General features: G+C 42.3%; 1 protein-coding gene and 2 long non-coding RNA genes across 3 annotated transcripts; 1 reads left to right on the top strand and 2 right to left on the bottom strand.

Annotated features, from left to right (window-relative positions):
- Positions 1-5,666: 5,666 nt before the first annotated feature.
- On the bottom strand, positions 5,667-7,013 carry LOC145430116 (uncharacterized). The gene is made up of 2 exons (XR_013910528.1): positions 6,916-7,013; positions 5,667-6,105 (listed from the first exon to the last, which is right to left on the bottom strand). It is a non-coding gene; the product is annotated as an uncharacterized LOC145430116 (long non-coding RNA).
- Positions 7,014-8,471: 1,458 nt separating this feature from the next.
- On the top strand, positions 8,472-13,467 carry LOC145430115 (uncharacterized). Its single transcript, XR_013910527.1, has 2 exons — positions 8,472-8,597; positions 12,984-13,467. It is a non-coding gene; the product is annotated as an uncharacterized LOC145430115 (long non-coding RNA).
- A 5,548-nt stretch (positions 13,468-19,015) lies between these two features.
- LOC113027401 (E3 ubiquitin-protein ligase TRIM21-like) lies at positions 19,016-25,047 on the bottom strand. The gene is made up of 2 exons (XM_026177011.2): positions 24,920-25,047; positions 19,016-20,950 (listed from the first exon to the last, which is right to left on the bottom strand). Exon 2 carries the CDS (start codon positions 20,939-20,941, stop codon positions 19,283-19,285), a length of 1,659 nt encoding a protein of 552 aa, XP_026032796.2. The 5' UTR covers positions 20,942-20,950; positions 24,920-25,047; the 3' UTR covers positions 19,016-19,282.
- Positions 25,048-25,411: the final 364 nt, after the last annotated feature.

Here is a 25,411-nt window from a genome sequence, read left to right as displayed (position 1 = left end):
AGACACACACTACATGCTTCATGGCTAACGTCTGCTTTCTGAGCAACATATTCCAACAGCTGAAGTCACAGATGTGGTGACACATTTGACTGCAGGGTTGTTGTGGACGTGTTCTGCTCACAGAAGAGATGAAAACATATTAGTGATGAGTCATGCTGTCTGAGTATGTCAGTAAACGACTCATTTACTAATATTACTTGTGTTTTATTCTCTGTGTTGCTGGGTGTTGAGTCTTCTTTGAGTGTTGCTGGAGAACGTGACGTTCTTGTTTTGCCAGGTTGTGTTTATCATTCAGACCTGGGCCACTTTTGGAATTATGATCCTTGCTTGTTGTGGCTCAGGCTGTGTGATAACAAAGAAATCCCGACTTCAAAGGTACCGAGTGTCCGGACTGAAAAAGGGAACAGGATCCATCAGCTGATGGTTTAAATCCCTTATAGCTGTAGTGGATCTATATCTGTGCCCCTCATGACATGTCAGTATTTTTTAAACTTCTCCACAACCTGTCCGTGATGTTCACCAAAACCAAACACAACATGGAAGAATGGAAGACATTCAAATGACAAACTAATGAGCAATCTGTTGCACCTAGAGATTTTACTGCCAACCCTCCTCTGCAGACCTCCTATTAAATACCTGAACTCTCAGCATGAGTCCAGACACCCTTCAGAGGCCATTCATTACTGCTGCGTGTGTCAGTGATTATAATATTTCAGTCATTCTCTACATCTCAGCCAAAGGTGAGGGCAGGAATGTAGATCCATGAGTAACCTGACAGTGTCACCCTTATGCTCAGCTCCCTTTCAGGAACCTGAAGTCTCCCTGACCCAGAGTGGACAGTCCACCCTCTTCCACTGAGCCTCAGATTAGGATGTGCTAATTTTTATCCCAGTCATTCTCCCTGCTGAAGACCACCAGGTCAGGGGACACCTGTGAAGCTAATAATTCAAACCATCATAAGGGCCCCTTTGCATGTGGAGGCCCTAATTCTGCCATCTGTGCTTCCTTCTAACATTATTATGTAGATGCAGTCCAACATGCACAAAATGACCAGCAGCCTGAAACCACCGGACGAGTGCCAAATGCCCCGGGTAGTTTGGAGGACACAGTAAGGACTGTCAGACCTCATTCTTTATGAGCAACATGTCATTAATGCTTATTTTCTACATGCTTCCTGTTTGGTGATTGATCACCACGTCATATCAGTGAGAGGCTGTTCCATCATCATATGCTGCCCTGACACAGAAGCAGCGTTTCATAATGAGCAGCTCTTAGAGCATTGAATATTTATCTGATTTATTTGCACTGCTGAAGTTTGAATGTCAAAAACTCCAGAGAGACCTGGTCACCAAGGAGTCCACGCTGACGCCTTCCGCTCTGCGGAAAAGCTCGGCGATCATCTGTCCACCGGAGAGCTGGAGGCCCGAGAATGCACACCATTTACCCACAAATGAATTTGTCAGGACCGAGTGATGTTATTGATCGTTGGGCTGATGAAGAGGAGCTTTATTGAATGTGAATGTGATTCGGGGACAAGTAGCGAGAGAGTGAAGCCGAGGAGGAGGGGCGGTGCTGTCAGAGAAAGAGACATTAGTGACTCTGACAGCTCAGCGAGAGAGGAAGATGTGCAGAAAGAGACGGAGGGAAAGAGACGCGAGCCGAGCTGACAGCCCACAATCAGCTTCGGTGTGAAGCAGAGAGCATGCTGGGAGCCACAGCGCTGCGCAGACAGTACTCTGTCAACACAAACAAAACACGAGTCTGTCAGCTCACACAACACACTAATTTGTCTGTCACAGCAAATACATCAGCTTAATTACAAAGTTTACTGACAGCGAGTCAACAGGTGCAATACTTCCACTGTCATGTCTGTTCATAACATTAAGAGCACTGCAGCTTATTTTACTCACGGCTCATAGAGGAAGATGCGCCTTCAATAAACAGTCACCCCGCCTCACTTTGGCCAAGAAGCTGATGGAAGACGTCTAGTCCCTGTCAGGACTCTTGCTGCAGCATTTTGGATTAACTGAAGGCTTTTCAGGGAGTTTTAGGACATCCTAATGATAATGAATTACAGTAGTCCAGCCTAGAAAGAATAAATGCATGAACTAGTTTTTCAGCGTCACTCTGAGACAGAATATTTCTAATTTTAGAGATACTGCGCAAATGGAAGAAAGCAGTCTTACATATTTCTTTAATATGTTTTCTCTGAGCTGAAATAATGCTTCCAGAGTATAATTGGCTGTTTTTGACTACTTTTGATTTGACCTCTATATTTCACCTTTAAAAACTGTTTATCTTGCCTTGTTTGGTATAATTCTTTTCAGCACAACCTCAAATATCTGAAATTTGAGTTATTTTTTCATTTTGACATACTGTATTAGCACAATTGATCTAAATTCAGACAAAAAACTTGAGTGGAAAAAAAAGTTATGTTTTTTACTGTAAAACCCACAAACATGTTTAACAAAACATTTTCAGTACTTGAAATGCAAATAGAAATTGTACATTTCTAAAAGTTATGCGCAAGTTTTGCAAACAACAAAGTTATACGTTACTATTTACCTAAAAATGCAGCCAAGGCCTCAGGCGTTTTTTATATAACCATTTAAAACTATTTAGAGAACAATCAGGTGTTCTGTATCAAAAAAGAAGGCACACAAATTATTTGTGCCACTCCAAAAAATAGTTTGTGTCTACTAAAAGACAGAGGAGAACACCACAGGCCTAAACCCTGCAGGTCTGACAGCAGGAGGTGTATCAGTCCAGTTTTCCACGTGGAGACAGCATTTACACTGCAATCTGTTTTTGGTGGAATTTTTTTGGAGCAACTGTGACATTCATTAGTAGAACTGACACACAAAACAAAACGACTACACTACAGACTAACTATAGCCTCCAAACACGCTAAACGTCACAAATCTCTCATGTATCAAAACTCACTCTCTCTTTGTCTGTGAAGGTTCTCAGTCATCCAGGTCATCGTAGTCAAAGGAGCTTGCAAAGAAAAGCGTCTGGACTTCTTTAAGTTACTTGAAGACGTTTCACCTCTCATCCGAGAAGCTTCTTCAGTTCTAAGGTCAAATGGTGGAGAGTCCCAGATATAAACCTAGTGGGAGTAACCCCCCACAGAGGGACAAAAGGACCCCCTGATGATCCTCTAATCCCCTGAGCCAAGGTGTGAAACTGGGTGTGGGTCCCAATCAGCCAGAGTTTCGGGTGAGTTCATTGTGAAACCTGGCCCCACCTTATCATTCGAATTCCTGAGATCAGATGGCCCAGGCTGTGAGTAGGCATTAAGGCGTCTGGGAAGGGATCTCAAAACTGGATTATAGATGGCAGACAGTTGGTGTCGTAAACCCCCGCCTCTGTTCAAAGATGGTCGCTCACAGTGGACATAGATGGCTTCTTTCACTCCTCTTTCAAACCATCTGTCCTCTCTGTCCAAAATGTGAACATTGGCATCCTCGAAAGAGTGTCCTTTATCATAAGATGCAGATGGACTGCTGAGTCTTGTCCTGTGGAGGTGGCTCTTCTGTGTTGTGCCATGCGCTTGTGAAGTGGCTGTTTGGTCTCTCCAATGTAGAGGTCTGGGCATTCCTCGCTGCACTGTACAGCATACACCGCATTGTTAAGTCTGTGTTTTGGCGTTTTGTCTTTCGGGTGAACCAGTTTTTGTCTGAGCGTGTTGCTGGGTCTGAAATGCACCGGGATGTCGTGCTTGGAGACAACTCTCCTGAGTTTTTCTGATACACCGGCTACATAGGGGATGACAATGTTGTTGCGTCTGTCTTTCTTATCCTCCCTCACTGGTGTCTGGTCTTCTTTTCTGTGCCTCTTTGCTGACTTTAAGAACGCCCATTTAGGATAGCCGCACGTTTTGAGTGCTTCCTTTACATGTGTGTGTTCCTTCTTTTTCCCTTCAGGCTTAGAGGGAACATGTTCTGCCCGGTGGTGTAGGGTCCTAATTACTCCAAGTTTGTGTTCCAGAGGGTGATGGGAGTCGAACAGGAGGTACTGGTCCGTGTGTGTGGGCTTCCGGTAAACTTCGATGTTGAGGTTGCCATTCTGTTCAATGTGCACAGCGCAGTCCAGGAAAGGCAAACAGTTGTCCTTTGTGTCTTCCCTGGTGAACTTGATGTTTTTATCCACAGAGTTAATGTGCGCAGTGAAGGATTCCACTTCTTTTGTCTTGATTTTGACCCAGGTGTCGTCTACATATCTGTACCAGTGGCTGGGTACTCTTCCTTTGAAAGAGCCAAGAGCCTTCCTTTCCACTTCCTCCATGTAAAGGTTGGCTACAATAAGTGACACGGGGGAGCCCATGGCACAGCCATGTTTTTGTCTGTAAAAGCCTTCGTTGTACTTGAAATATGTAGTGGTGAGGCAGAGGTCTAACAGTGTGCAAATCCGATCGGGTGTGAAGTTGGTCCTGTCCTCCAAGGAGCTGTCTTCTTGTAGTCGTTTTCTGACAGTCTCCACGGCCTCCGTGGTGGGTATGCAAGTGAAGAGAGAGACTACATCAAAGGACACCATGGTTTCATCTGGATCCAGGGTAAGTTTCTGGACCTTGTCGGTGAAGTTCTTGATGTGGTGTGGGGTGTTCCCCACGAGAGGAGCAAGGATGGTAGCAAGGTGTTTAGCAATGTTATAAGTGGCTGAGTTTATGCTACTGACTATAGGTCTGCGTTGGACCGCTTCCTTGTGGATTTTAGGAAGTCCGTAAATGCAGGGTATGGCATCCCCTGGGTAAAGGCGGTGATATGTAAGGCGGTCAATAATTTTGTCCTTTTCAAAGTCTTGAAGGCAAGCTATAACTTTCTTTTTGTAGCTGCTTGTGGGGTCTCGCTTTAGGGCTTCGTAGGTATTGTTGTCACTGAGGAGAGTAGTGATCTTTGTGTGGTAATCTGTAGTGTTTAGGACCACGGTGCACCTTCCCTTATCCACGGTGCATCTCCCCTTGAAAGAGGAGTGAAAGAAGCCATCTATGTCCACTGTGAGCGACCATCTTTGAACAGAGGCGGTGGTTTACGACACCAACTGTCTGCCATCTATAATCCAGTTTTGAGATCCCTTCCCAGACGCCTTAACGCCCACTCACAGCCTGGGCCATCTGATCTCAGGAATTTGCATGATAAGGTGGGGCCAGGTTTCACAATGAACTCACCCGAAACTCTGGCTGATTGGGACCCACACCCAGTGTCACACCTTGGCTCAGGGGATTAGAGGATCATCAGGGGGTCCTTTTGTCCCTCTGTGGGGGGTTACTCCCACTAGGTTTATATCTGGGACTCTCCACCATTTGACCTTAGAACTGAAGAAGCTTCTCGGATGAGAGGTGAAACGTCTTCAAGTAACTTAAAGAAGTCCAGACGCTTTTCTTTGCAAGCTCCTTTGACTCACTCTCTCTTTCTTTCTATCGCTCTCTCTCTCAGCGGTGTCACTCCTAAAACTTCCCCCTCTTCCTAAACAACCAAATGTCAAATGTTGCCATATCATTTTTTTGATTGGTCGACATGGTACTGTAGCACTTACGTGAAGTTACATAAAGTACCAATGGATAATTACCAAAGTAATAAGTAATTTGGGCTAGTATCAGAAGACTGAGAACGACTCTTAGAGCTCTGGTACACGAATGGCAGAGAAACCAGACAAACACAGTTATGTGGCTTTAAAAGTACTTTAGTGATGTTAAGCCTTGTAAAAGAAATTTGTAAACAACACAGTATTACAACAGGTTTTAACAGAATGTCAAGTATAAAAATTTCCCCCAAAGTAGCAAAAAAATAGAATTAAATAAAAATTGTGCACAAGTAAAAGAATTAGTCTCTTTTTTTAAGTCCAAATGGTACCGGTGGGGCCCATGACAAACAGGTGTATTCCAATAGAATTCGTCCGACAAGGAGTGTGTGTGTGATTGTCTGTCCTACCGTACTACTTGTACAGTAGAGGATTGTAGTCCATCAATGTGCAAATGAGTGTGCGTGTATATGTATATCGTCTCCTAGGATCTTGGGTTGGCTCGCCATCCAGTGAACACTGGAACACTCTGGGTTCTGGAATCGCTGACCTGGTCTTTGGATTCGTCCCATATAAAAACCTGACCTATAAACAATGGCCAAATATATGTCACCTGCCCTTTAAGGATAACTCTCACAAATTAAACTAAAGTAGTGTCACAGTGCAGTAACTACTATTCAGATCAGCTATCATCAATTCAATCATCATCAGTTCAGTCACGTTGTACAACATTAAAATATCAAGTTTCAAAGGTCAAAGTATCAATATCCAAAATTTCACAGTATCAAGGTTCAATACTTATTTGTAACCTGCAGTAACATTAAAGATTATCTACAAGGTTGCAAACATTCAGGAATTATAGCCACCATATAATTCACTTTCATTGTAAACATTAATTACATCCATCAAAATAAACTCACTGTACATATATATCTTATCACAAATAAATACGTATATTACCCCTTTTAAGAAATGGAATAATATGCAAATGCTTATCAGAAATTGAACAAAGTGCAAATAATCAATTTCAATAACACGTAAACACAAGGACTGAGTCCACAAATAGGAGTATTAAAATAGACGTGCTTAATCCCGCTTGTACCATAGGCCTACTAGTACAAGTGGAAATACACTAAACATTAACTCCAAGTGTTCAATACTGAGTATTGTAAGACAACTGATTGACATCAAAATTTAAACAGGAAGCAGGATAAAGTCTGCTTACAATTATCTCTCATAAAGTTATTTTTAGCTGCTTTAACCATTTACAGCTTTTCACATGTTAATGACTTAGTTAATGATCTAACTAGCCTAACAACAGTGCGTTTCAGAGACATCGAACAACTGTACCCACACTCCGCACATCACGTGTCTGATTAGCCACATTTAGCTTACCGCTGTCGAGTGGATGCTCAGCATTTATGTGGAGCCACAGCTCAGTAAACCTTCCGGTTTCGCTCTGCCCTTGACAACAACAAGTGCAAATACAAATACATAATTTGTGAAAAATATCAGTTTAGATGGTATTTTTTTAACTCGTTAGAGGTTAATTTCTCCAGCTTACCGATAACAAAAGTTTTAGTCCGTCTGCTCTGTTCGGCTGTAGAAGCAAGAGACTGAAAACTTGGGAGCTGGTACTAAGGAGGGACAAGAGCTGCCTAGAGCTTCACCGATTGGCTGACATGCGAGGAGTGGAGTAAAACAATAGGCTCTCATCAGAGCTCATCAACCCTCTGAGAAAACTTAACCCTTGTTTGACCAGAGCATATCATATATAATCTGCGTCCCTTCTATGTTTAAATAAATATTTTGATCTCATTTCACTTTCATTAACAGGGACAGTAAGAACAGGACAATGAACATTAAATGTTTAAATTTTTCTTCTCTTTTTTTGTTTGAGATGATTTTAGGAACTGGGTTACAGTACATTTTTCCACTAATACGGAAGGGGTGTTTTTTCTTTTCTTTGCTGTCAGTAGAAAACGCCGTTTTTACTGTTTCTTCCCGCTATAAACACCACTGTTTTATTCAGACAATAACATCATGTGTATTTTTCATCATAACTCTGGTTTTACGTTGCCTATCAATACAGTTTAAAAACTGGTATATAATTTGTCACGTCTTTGCTTTCACAGAAACATAGCTCAGCGACAGAGTCCACGACACTGCCATTCAGTTACATGGGCTCAGCGCATTTTGTGCCGACAGAAATGCAGCTCTGTGCGCTAAGACTTGAGGTGGTGGCTTGGCCTTGTGTGTCTACATCAGCTTGGAATGGTGCAAGAACTCAGTGCTAGTTTCTAATTACTGCTCATCGCTTGTAGAGTTTATGAATGTTAGATGCAGACTTTTTTATGTACCTCGGGAATTCACCGCTGTGCTCATTACAGCAGTGTACATCCCACCCAGCGCTAATACTAAGGAGGCGCTCTGCGAGCTGTACGGGGAGATCAGCGAGCTCGAGAACTCACACCTCGACGGACTGTTTATTATCACCGGAGATTTCAGCCACGCAAATCTCAAGCCAGTGCTTCTGAAATTCCATCAACACAGAGAATCGCACTGGATCTTGTTTACACAAACATTCCCAGCGCTTACAGAGCGAAGCCCTGCCCCCAACTCGGACACTCAGACCACTTGTCTGTTATGCTAATTCCGGCATACAGACCGGTCGTCAGACGCTGCAAACCGGTTCTGAGACAGGTGAGAACTTGGCCTGCAGGAGCTCTGTCTGCTCTTCAGGACTGTTTTGAGCACACTGACTGGGACATGTTCGCGGAGACTGTAATGGCGACCACACCAACTTGGAGGAGTACACATCATTGTGATCAGCTACATCACCAAGTGCATCGATGATGTCACTGACACCAACACTGTTCTGGCTCCTTAAGAGTCACCCCTCACGTTATGTAGTGTTATATAAGTTCATGCAATCTTTATTCGTTTCTGGCACACTGTTCATTTTTATTTTGACATTCTACCGGAAGTGCTACTTCTCATTACTTCCTGTCTAACGGGAGAAGGACAGTTTGCTACTCCTGTGCCTGCCTATGCTGCCTCTTAAGCCAGCACAGTCTGTAAGTTGGCAGTAATATTGTGTTTTACCAGTGAATGTTTAGCACTAACTGCCGTGTGTTGTTTGTGATATTTAAGAAAGTAAATTCACTCAATGATGTGCTTTATTAGTCATTAGCCTAGATGCTAATTAGCGCTAGCTAACCGCTAATGTTAGCTTGTTAGCTTGTTTCGTTCTGCTTTGCTTTGCATAGTAACAGGTCATAGCATTTTCTAATTCTAAGAATGTTTGCTTATGTCAGCTCACACGGGATATTTGTGTTTGTTTACAGTCTCACCTACGGTGGCCCCTAGAGACAAAGCATGTACAAACTCCAAAACACTCACAAACTCCAAAACACTTGCAAACTCCAAAACACTTGCAAAATCCAAAACACATGCAAACCCCAAAACACAACGTAAGTGCTCCAGGACGCTAGGGGCAGTGTTGAGCTCGATTTGCGAAATAAACGGCAAGTTTGTCTGTATGGGACGGTCTAGTCTCCGTCGCGCTTCCCAGGTTGCCTAGCAACCATGATACTAACCGCTGGAAACGTGTCATACAACTTGATTTGACAGAAATGAAGGAGAAAATATTTTGTTCATTTGTTTGTTTGTTTCTACAAGAGCTTTGTGTGATTTGATAAGTATCTGAGGCTGAGACCACAGGATAGTAAAACATGATTTTTGGGCTTCATTTCTGTACTGAACAGTCATTTAAGATTAGTTAGTAAATAACAATTAGCTAATGTTGTTCATGAGACTAAAGTCATATCACTTTGGTAATGTAAATATAATATGGCCAATATTATAGTTATTATATTAATCATTATTAGCTATTACAGCAGTGAACATGAACTCTGTGCCAAATACTAAGCCTCAGTACAGATTCAAGTTACAGTTATTTATATGTCTTATCACCTTAAATATTCACTCAAAGACAAGTATCTTTGACAGTGCATATATAGGTGTATCATATATAAGAGACAAATGTTGTTCCTTCAGTATATTGGCATTACAAAATTTGGCTCAATGCTTACATATATGTGTAAAAAGAAAATGTACAAGCTGTGAAAACTGTTTCTGATAGAATGAAGAGTAGACTGATATATGAAATATTCCTTTATTGGGTGAGAAAATCAGACCATGTCATAACTGCTTTAAGTCATACAGAATAGATATCAGAACCTTAAACAGGCTGACTTCTGCTAAATGGGTCAAACTGGGCAGAAAGTATACAAACACATAACATCCTTGTAGAATATGATGTAACACTATAGGTCAACTTACCTCAGAATATATAAAGCATATAAACAATTACACCAATATGATGCAAAAAACACAGCAGTGCTACTAATCAAAAATACTCAAAGCTTCATAGAACTGAAATAAACATTTATTTTTTAGCTCCATTCTGCTGCTGATACATACTTTAGGTTTCTGAACATTAAACTTGTTGCTGCCTTTCATAGTGTGTAACTTGAAGGTAGAGATGGCACGATACCACTTTTTTATGTCCGATACCGATGCCGATATCATAAATTTGGATATCTGCCGATACCGATATGAATCCGATATAGTGTTTTTTAATCAACAAAACTGTTTTTTAAAATATCTTGCTGCATTTTGCAAGTCTGCAAGTTCATACTCAAGTTTAAAACAACAACTACACTAAAGCTATTCTGTTATACCTGTATACAAAAAAAATATTTCATAGTTCAACAATACTGATCAATCTAATAAACTTAGACCTACACCATCCTCCCTATTCTGGTATTTTAAAGAGTACTTAGCGTAAATATTAAGCAACCTAACTAATAGGGTTCCAACTCCCAGCAACAACAAAAATAAATAAATAAAAAATAAGGAACCACCCCTCACGCGCCACCTCATGATGCTTAATCGACGTAATCAACCTTAATTTGATGCAGTGTAAAAAAAAAATGCACAGAAATCAATTATTTTTCAAGAAATATTAAATAGATTCAACATCTTTCTTCAACAAAATTGCAGACTGCACAGATGGTACCTTCCCAAAGTAAAAAGTACTATAGCTTACTAGGGTATATATATTAGACTTAATAGTCACTATATACAGTAATTGACTTCTATTCATTTTACATCAAATTAAAACTTTGGGTGTCAGATAATTATTTATTAAAAGCTCGACATTTTAAATGAGAATAAGAAAGAAAAGTATGTCTTTGTGCCCCCTTTTCCCAGTTAATGCCCTATCGGCCCCCCTGGCTAAACTTTGCTAGATCCGCCCCTGCACAGTTACCAGCCGTCAGCTACATAGAAAAAGATCCTGGTGTAGAAAGTAATATTAAATAAATTCTAACAACAGCTTATCAAGCTTAAACGTGCTGCTGTTGTTCAGCCGCTGGTTTCCTCTTTCTGGTGCAAAGTGGACCAAAAACAAACAAGAGAGACGGACTCGCCACAGAAAAGCCGATCAGCTGATCATTAGCAGTTTCACGATTGAAGTAGCAGCCGGAGAGCGAGAGGCAGTCGCTCGTTAAGCTTAACGTGGGAATGCTTTACAAACATTCAGAGATGGACTTACACACTTGCTTTACTTCTCTCGGGGATAACTTTGTCGGAGATGAAATGCCAGGTTGCTAGCGAAGCTCCACATGCTATCCAGACCACCGACAGGTCCCACATGCCACAGCTGCTCTATCACGTGATGCATACTGCTCCGACGTGCTAACGTCATTCTGAGGCGAGTTACGGCGTGTTGCAAGTTTTGTGAGGTGCTTTCGTGATATTTAATGGATCGGATTACATTTTTTATTTTTCTCCGATATCCGATCCAGTAATTTAGGTCAGTATCGGACCGATACCGATACGTAATATCGGATCGGTCCATCTCTACTTGAAGGCCCTGAGTACTTTCTCCCACACTGAAAACACTGGAATGATCAAATTATTTGAACATTACCTAATAAGACTGATTCAGGACAGACAATTCGTTATTCTAAACTTTTCCAGCAGTCCTTCACAAAGAGGGAACAGTCTGTCTATTCTCTCCATCTGTCAGCTGCTGCTGGCTCTTCCTCCTCCTCTTCCTCACACACTGCTGAGTTTGTCCTGGTGGATCATCAGGGGTGCAAAGCCTCACAGATGATGTGCAGCAGTGGGTCCCTCGGTCTGTCCTCACTCTGGACACTTGCAGTTGTCACACATGGAAATCAAATGTGTGATAAGCTGCAGGATTCAAACACAAGTGTAATTTATAAATACATGTTCATACTTTTATTACACAATCAGAGAGAAAGAAAAAGAGAGAGAGTGCAGGACAGACAGACAGGTGACAGTCTCAGGTATAAACACTGCTACAAAACAGCACAAGAGAAGGAGGATTTAGTGTTTGTGTTATTACGAGTGCTAAACAAGAAGAGTTCCCAGATGGTACAGTGGACGCATGTGTGACTGCTGTGATTAAAGCATCTTTCTTTCAGCTTAACGAGTGAACCGTCAGCTCGTTCAAACACACGTTAAAGTCCGTTTGGCTCGACACCACCGAACAGAGGCAGCAATATAACATAGCTAACATTAACAGTGCAGTGAATCCTGCTTGTGCTGTGATATTCAGGACTGCAAACCGAGCAGCATCACTGACTTTCAGCTTGTTGTGTTTGTGGATATATAACTGACTTTAATTATCCATAAAATCATCAGATTCTCTGTAAGATTAAAGTTAACTATTGAACGGCGTATATTTTGAAGTAAAGGCTTTAAAACCAAGTTAGTACAAACATCGCTAATGTCACATGACTTTCCCGACATGTGGCCAACAGTAATGTTTTAATGTTCTTCATTATAAAAACATTTGCGCTTAAATAAGTGACATAATATTCAGTACTTACTTCTGAAAGTTTACTCTTCGGCAGCTCCGCTTCCGCCATTTTTTTCGGCAAAATTATCCACACCACCGCCACGCTATGAAGTCTGGGATATGTTGGGCCATGAAGGCTACACCGACCCATCCTTAAAATTCAGGGAAATTAAGGACACATTTGAGGGCCACATTTCGAGCAGCCTTTGAATTGGGACAGCCTTTGTCGTGTCACTGTGACTTAATCGGCCTTAAAATGTGGCCTTTAAGGCTGCAGACCCTGAATTGGGATACAGCCCAAATCCGGTCATTGGTACTTCCTGGCTTGTGTAGTTACTAGGTAACAAAAGCTCAACACTGCCCCTAGTGTCCTGGAGCACTTCCGTTGTGTTTTGGAATTTGTATGTGTTTGGGGGTTTGCAAGTGTTTTGGAGTTTACATCTGTTTTGGAGTTTGCAAGTGTTTTGGAGTTTGCAAGTGTTTTGGAGTTTGCAAGTGTTTTGGAGTTTGTACGTGCTTTGTCTCTAGGGGCCACCGTACTCACCATTCATCCATTCATGTATTTCAGCAAAGCCATGCTATGCATCCATTCAAATAAATCCACCAGAAAGGAACAACGGTGTGGTTTTTCTACATGGGATGATGGTTGTCTATCTGCCTAGTTAAGTGCGAGGGCAGAAGAAACACTATCATAACACGCTCCAACCAGAAACCGTGGATGACCACAGAAGTGTGTGAGCTGCTAAGGATCCAAGACTCCCCCTTCAGAGCAGGCGACAAGGTGGCCCTGGGAACAGCGAGGGCCAAACTGTCTTGTGCCATCAAAGCAGTGAAGTGCGCGCATGGCAGTAGAATTCACAGTCACTTCCAGGACAGCTGTGACACTTGGTGCATGTGACAGGGCATCCAGGCCATTGGTGCTGGACGATATGACAATATATATTGTGTGGACGATAGAAAAGTGGCTACCGTGCCATTTGTCTTCTATCGTTTCTAACCTAATTTTATAAATTATTACATAAAATATATCATTAAATAGCCTGTGGCAAATATGTTAGTGTTGTCTTGTCACTATACATACTCTAACTTTATGCAAGAGAAAATAAAATATAAAAAAATGATATTTTTCGCAAAGACACTCCGTCTTGTGGTTTGGTGATGCTTTATGTGCACCCGGATTTGCGTCATGCTTTACTGTAACTCAAAACGATTGATGCGGGACAGGTTGCAGTTTCATGCCTGGATATGCAACAGGCAGAGACAGCTACCTAGGCAGCCCAAGAAGAAGCACTTTCACTGAAAGGAATCCAGAAAATCCGAGCTAAACCAAGTTGTGGAACAACGGGAGCAAGTTGGGAAAAGAAAAACTATAGCCAGCCGTAGATACAGCAGTCTTTCACACAAGGCACGTCGTATGAGAAAACGTCCCAGCGCCATAAACAAATCACAGGAGCCATCTCGTATTGCATTTGTAAAGGCATGGCCCCTGTTTATGTAGTTGAGAAGGACAGCTTTCGTGACCTCGTCAAAGCGTAAGCACTTCAGTAAAGTCGAGTTGCTTTGCTTATATGACACATGTCGGGCCAAAGTAGAGAAGGATATTTGCAGTGTCGTGCATTATGCCTTGACTACTGACCTATGAACGAGCAGAGATACGCAGCCCTACATGAGCGTAACCATCCATTTTATTAACAAAGACTGGACCCTCTGCGCTCGCTGTTTACAGACTGCGTACTTTCCAGATGACCACACCGGAGGCATGGTAGCCAAAGGTATGAGTCTGCCATTGGTACATATTTAACGTGCATAAAGTACATTGTGTGCATATATACGTGCATGTAATATTAATATATATATATTAGTTTTAACTAACATATGATATGCATGTTAGTAAAACAAATATTTTCGGCTACTGTGCTGGCTGTAGTAATTCCGAGTGACCCCTAATTAAGAATTAATGTGTCTAGGTCTGAGAGATACACTGGAGTCATGGGGATTGCAAGAATGCCACCTTGTCTGTGTCACCACGAATAATGCCACTAACAACATCTCTGCAATGGAACTGAACGAGTGGGAACGGCTACAATGCTTTGGCCACTGCCAAAGTGTAGGAACCCCGTCAAAAACCTGTCCATTATGCTAGCAGTGTCCAGGCATTCTTTGTTTTTATTATTCATATCGCGCCCCGTCTGTAATGGCCCCCCACTTTGGGAACCTCTGCTCCAACTCAGCGGCAGGAAACAAAACACACAGTCCAGCAGCTTCACGCTGAAACTTTACCGTGTCATGTCACTAGCTTACCGACACTTGTCTTTCTGAAAAGTCTAAACTCACTGATAATACATGAAAACAAGCTAACTTCTCCGACTGCTCTGTGTAATTCACGCACTATACCCTGCAACCTTGTGGTACTTTCACAGACCATAACCCCGTAGGAAACTAAAGTTTTCACAAGCAATTCACAACATAAGAAAGATAACTTATTTTAAACAACATGTTAAATCATTTTACATGAACTTTGACTTTTTAATAAATAATCAAATAAACAAAATAAATTTATCTCTTTGCTATTTATATTCTTAGACTTTACCTATCTTTTACTATTTATGCAACTTTTAACCTGGGTTACATTCAGAATACAGTTACTTTGAGATCGCTGCAAAAAGTGCAGCCTTACCTAATGTCCACCCTACTGTTATTAATTTTATATTAAGATTTAAAAATCTAGTTGGTATTGGTATGGCAGTAGCCTTCAGTAATAGTAATAAATCACACAGAGACAGATGAGACAGAAGATGGCAGGCCTCTAATAATAATAATAATGTGTTAGTCCCCGTAGGAAAATTACTCCTCTGCATTTAACCCATTCACCCAGTGAAGCAGTGGGCAGCCACCAATGCAGCACCCGGGGAGCAGTGTGTAGGGACGGTGCTCAGGGGTACCTCAGGGTAGCTGTTCAGTAGAGTCGAACCCCTGACCTTCCGATCATGGGGCAATCCCTCTACTTACTGAGCTAAACCTGCCCCGATACTCTCTGCAGTGGCTGAAGTCTGTGGTGTAGAGGCTGAAGACGAAAGGGTGGAGGACGGTCCCTTGTGGTGCCCCTGTGTTGCTGATCACCTTATCAGACACACAATGTGGAAGAAACGCATATTGTGGTCTTTGTCAGGTAATCAACAATCTAGGACACGAGAGAAGTATCCATGACATGGGAAGTCAGTGCCACAGGCCTGTAGTCCTGGGGGCCATTGAGTACAGGAACAGGAACAAGGCATGATGCCTTCCACAGAGCTGGGACCCTATGCAGACTCAGATTCAACATGAACAGTTTATGAAAGACTCCACAAAGCTGGGGGTCTCAAGGACACGGGGACCTCGTCTGGTCCAGCAGACTTGCCCGAGTGGAGTCTTCTCAGTTGTCTTTGAACCTGGTCATTAGTGAAAGTGATGGGTGGGGGAAGGGTGTCAGGACGTTTAGAGGTGGCAAAGGTGCAATGTGGAGAGTGAGAGAGAGAGTGGTGTGGTTGTGGATTGCAGGCTGACTACAGGTAAGTCAGTATGGGGGTGAGCATTAACTGCAGTGTCGAATCTGTTGAACAACACAACTCATTACCTCTGTCCTCACCAGAGATGGGCAGTAACGCGTTACAAGTAATGCATTACTGTAATCTGATTACTTTTTCAAGTAATGATTAATATAAGGGATTACTATTGCCAAAAAAGTAATTAGATTGCTGTTACTTTCCCGTAAGCACACTGCATTACTGCGTTACTAATCTGTCGTTATTTTGTTCGTGTGTCTCATGAAAATGAGTGACAGCTTTCGTGACCTTTCAGGAAAAAAGAAAAATGGCTAATAACCAAACCACTAAGGTGGCGGAAAACTAGCACCCACCAGGGTGTAGAGCAACACACCAGTGGGAAGGTCACAAGGCTCTGACAATGTAGAACTCGGTCATCAAGTTGGTGAATGCTTTGAAGGGGAGGTTGATTTGGGTGCAGTTATTGTCCCACGTCTAAGGAGCTTGGAAAGAAAAGCGTCTGGACTTCTTTAAGTTGCTTGAAGACGTTTCACCTCTCATCCGAGAAGCTTCTTCAGTTCTAGGGTCAAATGGAGTATCCCCCCAAAGAGGGACAAAAGGACCCCCTGATGATCCTCTACTTACTCACATGAGCCAAGGCGTGAAAACGGGTGACCCACCCATCCTCTTTGGGGGATACTCCCACGGGGTTTAAATCTGGGACTCTCCACCATTTAACTAGTGGTGCAACAGATCAATTCGGATCAATTTTCAGATCAGCAAAAAAAGAAAAAAGACAAAAATTTAATATTTACTTATTTACTCATTGAAGTATTTTTTGCCTGTTAAAACATTCAACTCAAGACTCATTCCACGCAATTATTAAAAAAAAATTATGGTACAATATAGAGCAGTACAGGGCTTTGTATCTACCACTCAATTCAATTTTATTTATAAAGCGCCAAATCACAACAACAGTCACCTCAAGGCGCTTTATATTGTAAGGTAGACCCTACAATAATACATACCGCTCATTATATCGCATTCTGCTGTGATATACTGAGCTGTCACGGTCACGTAGCTTTTCGTTGCCCTGGAGGTCCACCCATTTGTAGTAGTTAGGGCAACAGAAGATGCCTGGGACAGTTCAGCCACAACTTAAATCTTTTCCTGCTCATACATGCTTGGAACGATCTTGCCACTAAAGTGGACGCGAACGGGATATCATAGCGTGGCTCAAGCACGTTCATCATAGTTTAAACCCCTTGTTTTGCACAACGGAATACAGCCTCCCGTCTGCAGCTAAACACCCCAATAGCTTTTGTAATAGCTTTAGCCCGGTCGGATTGGGCAGCAAAGGGCTGCTTAAATACTGCAAACTCCTCTGCTCCTCCACTTGGATCGCTAGCACTGGCCATAACTATCCCTTGACAGACCCACCACGCGCACCATACGCATACTTTTTTCCTTCTTTTTCGAATCTTCGGATCACTTGAGTGCCGAACTGTGGAGTGGGATTGGTTCGGATTACGGATCAACTGTGATCCGTTGCACCACTACATTTAACCCTAGAACTGAAGAAGCTTCTTGGATGAGAGGTGAAAGGTCTTCAAGCAACTTAGAGAAGTCCAGCCGCTTTTCTTTCCAAGCTCCTTAGACTAGGATGACCTTGATGACTGAGAACCTTCACAGACATTATTATCCCATGTTTACTGGACACTGGGTCCACAACAATCACAGAAAGCTCTTTTCAAAACAACTTTTCTCATCTGGCTCTTGGTGGCGGCCAAGAGCCCTCTCCCTCCCTTAACTTTCCTGCTTGGCTTCTCTTGTCCTTGTCTAGTCTTGTCTAATTCTCAGAGACTCTCTCTGTCTTGTTCTCTAAATCAAGAAATGTTGGATTTGATCATCAAATTGGGATTACATGACATGCAGGAACGTTTGCTGGACACACGATGGACAGCTGGGAGAAGTGGCAGGTCGTGTGCCTGGCAATACTCTCAATGCAGGACATTGAAGGCAAATACTTATTTTCCACCCTAATTTACAAATAAATTCTTTACAAATCCTACCATGTGAATTCATGGATTTTTTTTTCACATTCTGTCTCTCACAGTTGAAGTGTACCTCTGGTGCAAATTACTGACCTCTGTCATCATTTTAAGTGGGGGAACTTGCACAATCGGTTGCTGACTAAATACTTTTTTGCCCCACTGTATATTGCAGACAATGTGCATTCTGATAATATGACAAATGCTCTACAATTACTTAGAAATGTTCAACAGGCACAGGTAACCGATTGGGCAAATTCACAAAGTAATTGGTGGGATTGGTTTATGAGCGGCTCATGGAGAACATTGATGTTTAAGGTTTTGATGTTTTTTGGCCTAATACTTATCATGTTTTGTATCTTTACTACATGCATTATCCCCTGTGTAAGAGGAATGGTATCAAGGATGATATCTCAATCTCTCGTTGCATATATCACTGTGCCAGACAAGGAAGAAGGAGAAGACGATGAGTATGAAACTAATGTGATGAATGATTATGTTTGAATGATATACATTTTATGACGACCAGACCGAAAGCACTCACAATGTAGGGTCTGTGTCTGAAACACATTGATGTATCTCTTTAATTTCAGCTACAAACAGGAGGGAATGTTGAAAGATTTTTAATTTTGTGAATTGTGTTTAGTTGTAGCTTCATATAAAGGAAGAAGAGCTTGTGAATTGAAAATACCACAGGAAAAGGGAGTGAAAACAGATGTGCAGAGGAATGCTGTGACATACATAGTACCTCCTTTGTTAACAGGCAAGCTAACGGTCTCTTTCTCCTTTTATGGAAATGTTTTTGTATTTTGAACATGTCACTCCTACTTCCTTGAAGGCTCAAGTATAAATAAAAGGATGTTCTGAATGCCCTGGGCGGTTTTTCTGTGTCACGTCTGCTGTGCACACTCTGGTGTAGAGCAGATTAGATCGTGGCCGCCCATGCGCATGTAAAAAAATAGATATCTTAGTTGTGAGTTTCTTTATCTTCTAAACAACTTTCTCTTCACAATCATCCATTAATCAACCAGCATTTAACAAACTTTATTTTGAAATGAAGCTTTTTGACATTTATTCACTGATATTTGGTCTTCATTTCAAGTCTCCATTAGTGGGAGCATTTGCTGATTTAACGTTTCTTCTGTTTACATCAAATTCAATGAAAATCAAATCTAAGTGTGAATTGGAGTCCCCAATAAACAGATACTATAGAAAACATGGAGACTGTAGAATATTTACATTGGATATGCTTATTTGTTCCCTTCAATAAAAATCAATCAGTTCATCAAATAAAATCAGTCGTTGATCGACTCAGTTTGATTGACAGGACAGATGATCAGAGGTGCAGAGTTTTTACCACCATCATTCTTACAGGGACAGAAGAATGGGTGGAGTTTGTGAATGAAGGAGCAGCCAGTAAAGGAGTGGATAAGACCTGCAGCACCTACATCATAAAAGGAGACCAGACCCTCCTCATAATCCACAAACACCCCCACCATCTCAGGACCAGACTGAAGACAGAGGGGGACTGGAGGACCAGCAAGAGCTCTGTATTCATTTCCATTTCTCAGCCACACAGTCCAGAAACCATCCTGAGGACACAGTGGGATTTTTCCCTTCCTGTTGATCGACTCTCTGGCCACTCCTAAAGTCCAGGCAGTCTTTCCTTTAACCTGAACCTCAAAGTAAAATCTGCCTGAAGAGAAACTCTGCTTTCCTAAAACATTAGGGCATGGAGAAAATCTCTCTGGGTTGTCAGGAAGTTTCTTCCTCACATCACCACAGTGCACTTGTTTTTCATCATCAGACAGGATGAGTTTAGAATTTGCTGTATCCGGATCCAGAGTCACGTCCACTGCATACTGCTGGACCCTCTTCAGCTCAGCCTCAAACAGCTTCTTCTTCATGAGTTTCCTGAGCGTCTCCTCCAGCTGAGCCACAGCTCTCACCACAGTCCCCTCGTATGATGGTGGAGGGACGCTCACTCCTCTCCAGTCCTTGGTGGGTGGAGCAGCTTTCATGGACGAGAAGCTTTGGAGTAGGTGGAGGTGGTCTTCAGAGCATGACAGCTGCTCCACCTCAGATCTTCTCTTCTTCAGCTCAGAGATTTCCTGTTCCAGATCTTTGATCAGACCTTCAGCGCGTTTCTCTGTTGTTTCCTGTTTGTCTTCAATCTCCTTTATGAGCTCCTTCAGGCCTCTATCGACAGACTTCTTTAGAGCAGTGAAGACCTGAACACCTTCTGCTTTCTGTCTGTCTGCATCACCTTTACTCATCTTCACTGACTCTTTGATCTGCTGAATCTTCAGTCGTCTCTTCTGGATCATCTGCTGAATTTCAGCCTCTGTCTTCTCCAGCTCTGCCTTCTTTCCTTCATATTCGTCCTTCAGAGGAACAAACTCGTGGTTCTTGTGGTCTAAAACAGAACAGAGCATGCAGACACATGTGTGGTCGGTCTTACAGAACAGCTCCAGAGGTTTATCGTGCTTCTTACACATTCTGCCCTCCAGGTTCTCCACAGCATCAATCAGCTGATGTCTTTTCAGACCTTTCTTTGTCAGATGAGGCTCCAGGTGAGTCTGACAGTAGGACTCCTGACACACCAGGCAGGACTTCAGGGCCTTCAGTCTGGTTCCAGTGCAGATGTCACAGGGAACTTCTCCTGGTTTGGCAGCTTGTTGCTCTGAGCTACTGCTGCTGGCCTTCTGCTGAACTTCACGTCTGAACTGAGCGACCACCTCAGAGAGCAAAGTGTTGATCCTCAGCTGAGGTCTAGTGTAGAAAGTCTCTTTACACATAGGACACTGACACATGGCATTCATGTCCCAGTGCTGAGTGATGCAGTTTTTGCAGAAGTTGTGTCCACATGGTATACTGACTGGATCAGTGAACACATCCAGACAGATGCAGCACAGAAACTGATCTTCAGATCGTAGATTGCTCACAGCAGACATGTCTGCAGTCTGACGGAGAAAGAAAAGAAACACATTTTATATAAAATTCACTTTAAATTTCATTTTAAAAAAGAGAGAAACAAATTTCAGTGTTGTGCTCTTTACAAAACCAAGCAAATTTGAACCTAGAAGTGTGACATGTCAAAATCAGTTTATTCAGAATGTCTGATTTTAAAATTCTCCAAAGATGAACCTTTTACACACACACACACACACACACACACACACACACACACACACACACACACACACACACACACACACACACACACACACACACACACACACACACAAATTGTGCTCTGTGGTGCTTCTGAGAAGAAATGACTGACACAACTGGGATCAATTCAGTGAGTTTCTGAAAACGTCAGGAAGGACTGATGAAAGATGACACACAACAGAGCTGTACAGTAACACAAAACGAGTATATAAATAAAAACAGTCAGCCGTTTATTAGGAAGTTATTGGAAGGGTTTCTCCGCTCACAGCTAGTGACTCCTGGTGACGACAGTGCCTAGCCTGATCCAGATACAGTGCTACTTGCTAAGACTGAGGACTCTACCAAAGTGGTACATCACTAACTGGCGTATAAACAAAACAGAATACCCAATGATGACATTAAAAAAAATCTCTTGGCATTCTGACCATGGAGGTTTGTGTTATTAGAGAATGACAGGAAACAATAATAAGCTTGGTGGAGGAAGTAAAGCCTTGAGACTTTGAGAACAGGAGGAATATGGCACTGGACATTGTGGAGTTTGAGCAATACTACTGAATGAATGAGATCATAGTAACTGGACTAAAAATGAAGTAAAGTGGCAGTGACAATGACGGAGAGTAATCATGTGTGTGACCTGACTAAATACACACAAGGGTGATTAGGGGGAGTGAAAACACATGGGGAAACAGCTGACTGACATGAACCTAATGACGGGACAGGGGAAGTGAAACTAAATACAATGAACAAAGAACACAAGACTCCTTCAAAATAAAACAGGAAACATGGTGAAAAATACAATAAACAACGGAATAAAACTAAAATACACAAGCCACTGGGTCACAGATCCAGTACTGTGACACTTTATTTTCCTAAGAGCCTTTTTGCCTAGAACTTTACAAGATCAACAGGACCCTTAGAGCCTTCATCAGGAACTCACTGGGGACGTGGCGCACAACACTAGAGGCCAACTTAAAGTCAATAGCACACATCACCATGTACACATCACCACCATGTATTTCCCATGTCTACTCTGTGCCTTTCCCATGTCAGACGTTTCATGTCTCTATGTTCCCTGTGTCTCCACAGTCAGTCGTATCTCGATGTTGCAATTTCTACTCTTGTCTCTGTGCTCCATGTTTGCTCTGTTTTTCCCTGTCTTGCATTTCCTGTTTTACATTGATAGTTTCATGTCCTGTGTTTAGTATTTTGAGATTTGCTTCCCCTTTGTCTCTTTATGTCAGATTAGTCCCAGCTGTGTTTTCCTCCTCTTTCCCATTCTCTCTTCACTCCCTGGTGTATGTAAGCCCTGTGTTTTCCTCTGTCTGTTGTCGCGTCGTACACCATCTTTCAATTCAATTCAATTCAATTAAATTTTATTTATATAGCGCCAAATCACAACATAAGTCGCCTCAAGGCGCTTCATAGATACAGAGAAAAACCCAACAATCATATGACCCCCTATGAGCAAGCATCTTTGCTGTGTGTTTCCTCCGTTTCCTAGTCCTCTGTTTCCCTGTTTAGTTCTTTAGTTTCCTAGTTCTTTAGTTTTATTTTTATTTCTAGTTTTTTGTTTTCTGTATAAATGTAAATGGTAAATGGCCTGTATTTGTATAGGGCTTTTCTAGTCCCTAAGGACCCCAAAGCGCTTTACACAACCAGTCATCCACCCATTCACACACTGGTGATGGCAAGCTACATTGTAGCCACAGCCACCCTGGGGCGCACTGACAGAGGCAAGGCTGCCGGACACTGGCGCCACCGGGCCCTCTGACCACCACCAGTAGGCAACGGGTGAAGTGTCTCGCCCAAGGACACAACGACCGAGACTGTCCAATCCGGGGCTCGAACCGGCAACCTTCCGATTACAAGGCGAACTCCCAACTCTTGAGCCACAATCGCCCTTGTGTTGTAGTATTATGTCCAGTAATAAAGCTGCCATTTTCATTTAAATTGAGTCCTGCGTTTGGGTCCTACATCCTACCTGCCACACAGCACAGCCATGACACTCAGTGAGATCATTAACAAGACTGCATACGGATACCAACTGTGAATTGGAGAAATCACCAGCCATCTTTACATGGATGACATCAAGCTGTGTGCAAAGACCAATCGAGACATCGATTCACTGGAATGTCATTCAGACTAGAGAAGTGTAGTTGGATGGTAAAAAACAGAGAGGGAATATAGTCAGAACTGAGGAGATCGCACAAGAAGGTAACACTGCAGACACTGAGGACAGCTACAAGTACCTGGGAATCCCACAGACAAATGGGAACTATGAAGAGGACACTAGGAAAGCCGCAACCACCAAATACCTGCAGAGGATCAGGCAAGCGCTGAGGAGTCAGTTGAGTGGTAAGAACAAGACCTTGGCAATCAATGCCTACGCCCTGCCGTGGTTTAGATACAGCAGGGCGTATCTAAACCACGGCAAGTTGGCCAAAGGAGGAGATGGATGTCACTGACATCAAGACAAGGAAGCTCCTGACATTGCATTGAGGGTTTCACCCCAAATCCAGCACCCTGGGACTTTACACTAAGCATAAGGAAGGAGGCTGGGGACTAGTGAGTGTCAGTAACATGGTCCAGGATGAGACAACAAACATCCACAGTTGTGCTTCGTTATTTACGAAGCACAACTGACCATGTGCTTAGTAAATACCTCAGGTAGCAGAAACCAAAGAAAGAAGAGAAGCAAGAGGAGCCACCATAATGGAGGCTCCTGGACAGTATGTACCACTGGCAGACAGAGGAAGTGGCTGACATCCAGAAATCTTACCAGTGACTGGTCAAAACTGGACTGAAAGACAGCACAGAGGCCCTAATCATGGCAGCACAGGAATTAGCTCTTTGTCTGGGATCCTGAATTTGATCAGCAGTTCATGAATGAGGTTTTGTTGATGTAACCCTTATTTAACTTACATTTAATTTCCTGTTCCTGTTTTTATTGTTCATGATAATAAAATAAAGTAAAATAAAAATTCTGAGATTCACTGATTTACTGATATTACAGAAGAATAGCTCTGCTAACAAGCTCTACTCACTCAGTAACAAACACACTGTATTTAGTCTGATCATTTCCCAGTAACATTTAAATTTACAATAATTGACTACACAGCAGTGGGGAGTAGATTTCATCACAGTGCATGTCTTTCTGACAGTGCTCTAAGTTTAAGAATATAATTCACCCACTGTTATCTTCTTCAATGCCTTGTACCAACATAGAGCAGAGCAGCTACCTGAACGCTACCCCAACAGAGGTCGATTATCTTGTTTATAACTTTACCTCCTCACTACGTATGACTCTGGATACTGTAGCTCTGGTGAAAACTAAGGCCTCAAATCAGAAGTACCTGACTGCTTGGTATAATTCTCAAACATGTAGCTTAAAGCAGATAACTCGTAAGATGGAGAGGAAATGGCATGTCACAAATTAAAAGATCATGATTTAGCCTGGAGAAATAGTTTGTTGCTCTATAAGAAAGCCCCACGTAAAGCTAGAACATCTTACTATTCATTAATGATTGAAGAAAATAAGAACAACCCTAGGTTTCTCTTCAGCACTGTAGCCAGGCTGACGAAAAGTCAGAGCTCTGTTGAGCCAAGCATTCCTTTAACGTTAACTAGTAATGAGTTCATGAACTTCATCGCAATTTTTTTTTAACCATTAGAGAAAAAAATACTCATAATTATCTAACAGATGTAACGTCATGTACAGCTACTTTTGTTGATATTTATTTAGACTCAGCTGCACTCACCGCTGTTGCTGAGAAAAACCCAATGGACTCCAGTGAGTCTTATTTTAGAAACAAACAGGACTCAACTGCAGCTCTGCTGCTGCTCTCTCACACTTTCACTTCTGGAGAATGACGTTGAACTTCTCGTCTTTCAGTTGTTGCTCCGCCTCTATCTGCAGCTATGTGTCTGTGTTTGCTGCCTCTGCCTTTACAGGAATTTATACTTAGTGACTTTATGCAGCAGGTGGGAGGAGTGAAGAGTGGTGTGTGGGTAAAGTTCACACAGTAATGAAGGCCTCAGGTGATCAGAAGAAACTCACCTGAATTTCCTTTTTCCGCAGCAGACTGAGAGCTTCTGGTGGACACTGAAGCTGACAGATGTTTCTTCTGAGCTGAAATGATGCTTTAAATTGAATATGAATGGTTTAACTACTGCCAGCTTGATGGCCTGTGGTACATAGCCGATTATTAGAGATAGGTTGATCATCCCAAAAGGTTGACTCTGTTCATCTG

Source organism: Astatotilapia calliptera, chromosome 7 (genome assembly GCF_964374335.1).
Source record: "Astatotilapia calliptera chromosome 7, fAstCal68.1, whole genome shotgun sequence".
NCBI lineage: Eukaryota > Metazoa > Chordata > Actinopteri > Cichliformes > Cichlidae > Astatotilapia > Astatotilapia calliptera.
This window is presented reverse-complemented; position numbering and strand designations above follow the sequence as displayed.